Below are 3,815 nucleotides of genomic sequence, written 5' to 3'. Positions count from 1 at the left end.
AACATGCTCATTTAATTAACCACCAATAAACAGCAAAGATATACACTCCCCCACTAATTTTCTCTCGAAAATAAAAAAGAAGATATTATCAAACACTATTTTTTCAATTTTTGTTTTTTTTTCTTATTTTCTACTATTAATTAACTTACAACTCAATCACACAATATTTGGAGAGAATTGAACCCAACTTAATTTCAGCAAACTGATGAGGATGGACAATTTTTATTTTCATTTCTTTTGCACTTCTTAATTTACATTTCTTAATTTGTTTCTACTCTTCTTTCTTCGGTGTATTTGGCCCATTATATTTAGCTGAAACACATTTACATATACACTAGTACACTACGTACTAAGCCTAGCTAATTCTCAACGATTTGTGCATCTGCTGGTTGATACACACACACACACTGTGTAGGGCTAGCTCCATCCACAAGAGAGCCTTGAGGTTGGGCACCAGAGGCTGGAAGAAGTCGTCACAGGGGAGAGCAAGCAAGTCACCACTCACGACAAGCTCAAAAAATCTGGAAGGAAGATGTCGCCGAGGAACTGGTGAGTATGTCGCAAGAAACAAATGCCATCGTCACCAGCTTCCACACGTCTTCAACGTGCTCTAGGAGCACAAACCCAAAGTTGGTCATGCCGCAAGCCACCATCACCTTGCTCCCGGAACATGAGGCGGTACTTGCTATCAGCAAAGAGTTTGGGTACCGGCAAGTCTTCATACTAAGGCTTATTATCTGAATCTGGGCGCTCCGTTTTGGGGCACCTGTTGGCAGGTTTAGTCACGATTCTGCTACCAAAAAGAAATTTAAATTTAAGACAACGTGTCATCCTCCTTTTGCATAGTTTTAACTTTTAAATGTTAATTTTTTCTCCGTGAAGTTCAGGCTGACGGCGGTATGATCACTCAGCGGCCCATGTTTCTGCTTGACTCACAGAGGGTTTAAAACCAGGGATAACTGCAAGAAAGAGCAATGACATGTTTTCAAAAGTAGTTGTCACAGGAACATCTGCCATCCTGGAACACATGAACCCGACTGGCATCTTTGCAGATGATTAGCCTTTTTTCCAGCTTAGAGATGAGAGCAGTGGCCGCATGGCAATCGTCACAAACTCGGAGATTTTTCACAATTCTGATGGTCTCCTTCTGGTGCGAGTTCACCAGAGCACACCCCAGCGCAAGCTTCTCACTGTGGCCGCACAGGTGATCCTCTTTCTCTTCCTCGGGTATGTCTTTTAGAACGTTGATCACATCGCTCGCATACCCCTCCTCTTTCATTTTAAGCAACAATTGCTTGAGCTTGGCCGCAATCTCGTCGCTCTGTGAGTGACTCCTATCCCCAACAGAAAAAGAATGCACTTTTCCTGAGCTAACATCCGTCCACCAGCTTCTCCCGGGCTCCCTGAAGCCGCCTTCACCTCTCATTCTCTCCACAACAGCAGCCCTTTCACTGAGCATCCCCAGGTTTCCAAATATATTGGCCATCAATGCGTAGGGCGTGCCACTCTTGGGATCCATCTCCACAAGACGCTCAAACGCAAGTTTGCCGATCGTGTAATTCTTCCACTTCCGGCAGGCTCCGAGCAGGGACGTCCAAACCACTGCATCCGGTTCAAAAGGCATGGCTCTGAGAACTCTCACAGCTTCGTCGAGGAGGTTAGCTCGCCCAAGCATATCGATCAGGCACACATAATGCTCCAGACGTGGCTTGACTCCATACTGCTTGGGCATTTCATCCAGAAGCTGCCTTCCTTTCCCGACCAGACCACCATGGCTGCAAGCGTTCAACACCGACACAAAACTCACATTGTCAGCTTTACAGCCCTCCTCCTGAATCATGGAATAGAAACGCTCCAAGGCCTCGATCGATCGGCCCTGGAGAGTGTAAGCCTGTATGAGAGAGTTCCAGAGACCCGTGTTGTCCCGAGCTCGGCACTCGTCAAACGCTTCCTGAGCAGAATCAACATCGCCGCATTTGCCGTAGAAGCTCACCAGGCTGGAGCCCAGAACTGGATTGTTTTTCAGCAGCCCTTCATGCTTCGCCAGCTGGTGAATCTCCCTCCCGAGCTTGATCGCCATCACACTCCCGCAAGCAACAAGGACGCAGGTGTAGGTGCAAGCATTAGCTTGAATGGTGTTATCAGCTCTCAGGGCAGAGTAGTACTCCAGAGCAAGTTCAGCTTGCCCGTTCGTGTTGCAGCCCTGGATGATCGCGGTGTAGGACACAACACTCCGAGTTCCCATAGAGTGGAAAATCTTGCGAGCCTCCTCAAGCTCGCCACACTTGCAGTACATGTCTACCAGGCAATTCGCCACGAACAGATCTAGCTGTTTCTTCTCCTTGCTCAGCATTGAATGGATCTCCATCCCGATGCGTAGAGCTCTCTCCCTCTTCTCGCTGGATTCAGTAGCAAGTGTGGAGCAGGCGCTGATCACTACGACATAAGTCTGATCGTCGGGTTGAATGGTGTTATCAGCTCTCAGGGCAGAGTAGTACTCCAGAGCAAGTTCAGGTCGCCCGTTCGTGTTGCAGCCCTGGATGATCGCGGTGTAGGACACAACAGTCCGAGTTCCCATGGAGTGGAAAATCTTGCGAGCCTCCTCAAGCTCGCCACACTTGCAGTACATGTCTACCAGGCAATTCGCCACGAACAGATCTAGCTGTTTCTTCTCCTTGCTCAGCATTGAATGGATCTCCATCCCGATGCATAGAGCTCTCTCCCTCTTCTCGCTGGATTCGGTAGCAAGTGTGGAGCAGGCGCTGATCACCACGACATGAGTCCAATCGTCGGGTTGAATGGTGTTATCAGCTCTCAGGGCAGAGTAGTACTCCAGAGCAAGTTCAGCTCGCCCGTTCGTGTTGCAGCCCTGGATGATCGCGGTGTAGGACACAACACTCCGAGTTCCCATGGAGTGGAAAATCTTGCAAGCCTCCTCAAGCTCGCCACACTTGCAGTACATGTCTACCAGGCAAGTCGCCATGTACAGACCTAGATGTTTCTTCTCCTTGCTCAGTACTGAATGGACTTCCATCCCGATGCGTAGAGCTCTCTCCCTCTTCTCGCTGGATTCCGTAGCAAGTGTGGAACAGGCGCTGATCACCGCGACATGTGTCCGATCGTCGGGTTGAATGGTGTTATCAACTCTCAGGGCAGAGTAGTACTCCAGAGCAAGTTCAGCTTGCCCGTTCGTGTTGCAGCCCTGGATGATCGCGGTGTAGGACACAACACTCCGAGTTCCCATGGAGTGGAAAATCTTGCGAGCCTCCTCAAGCTCGCCACACTTGCAGTACATGTCTACCAGGCAAGTCGCCATGTACAAACCTAGATGTTTCTTCTCCTTGCTCAGTACTGAATGGACTTCCATCCCGATGCGTAGAGCTCTCTCCCTCTTCTCGCTGGATTCGGTAGCAAGTGTGGAGCAGGCGCTGATCACTGCGACATGTGTCCGATCGTCGGGTTGAATGGTGTTATCAGCTCTCAGGGCAGAGTAGTACTCCAGAGCAAGTTCAGCTTGTCCGTTCGAGCCGCAGCCCTGGATGATCGCGTTGTAGGACACAACACTCCGAGTTCCCATGGAGTGGAAAATCTTGCGAGCCTCCTCAAGCTCGCCACACTTGCAGTACATGTCTACCAGGCAAGTCGCCACGAACAGATCTAGCTGTTTCTTCTCCTTGCTCAGCATTGAATGGATCTCCATCCCGATGCGTAGAGCTCTCTCCCTCTTCTCGCTGGATTCGGTAGCAAGTCTGGAGCAGGCGCTGATCACCGCGACATGTGTCCGATCGTTGGGTTGAATGGTGGTACAAGCTCTC

General features: G+C 49.7%; 1 protein-coding gene across 1 annotated transcript; it reads right to left on the bottom strand.

The window, feature by feature from the left end:
- Positions 1-791: 791 nt before the first annotated feature.
- On the bottom strand, positions 792-2,216 carry LOC112348226 (pentatricopeptide repeat-containing protein At2g41080-like). The gene has a single exon (XM_024680375.1). The coding sequence runs from the start codon at positions 2,078-2,080 to the stop codon at positions 986-988; it is 1,095 nt and encodes a 364-aa protein (XP_024536143.1). The 5' UTR covers positions 2,081-2,216; the 3' UTR covers positions 792-985.
- Between the last annotated feature and the right edge of the window lie 1,599 nt (positions 2,217-3,815).

The sequence above is a fragment of the Selaginella moellendorffii genome, unplaced genomic scaffold, assembly GCF_000143415.4.
Source record: "Selaginella moellendorffii unplaced genomic scaffold, v1.0 SELMOscaffold_27, whole genome shotgun sequence".
Taxonomy (NCBI): domain Eukaryota; kingdom Viridiplantae; phylum Streptophyta; class Lycopodiopsida; order Selaginellales; family Selaginellaceae; genus Selaginella; species Selaginella moellendorffii.
The sequence above is the reverse complement of the archived record's forward strand: the minus strand, read 5'-3'. Positions and strand labels throughout refer to the sequence as shown.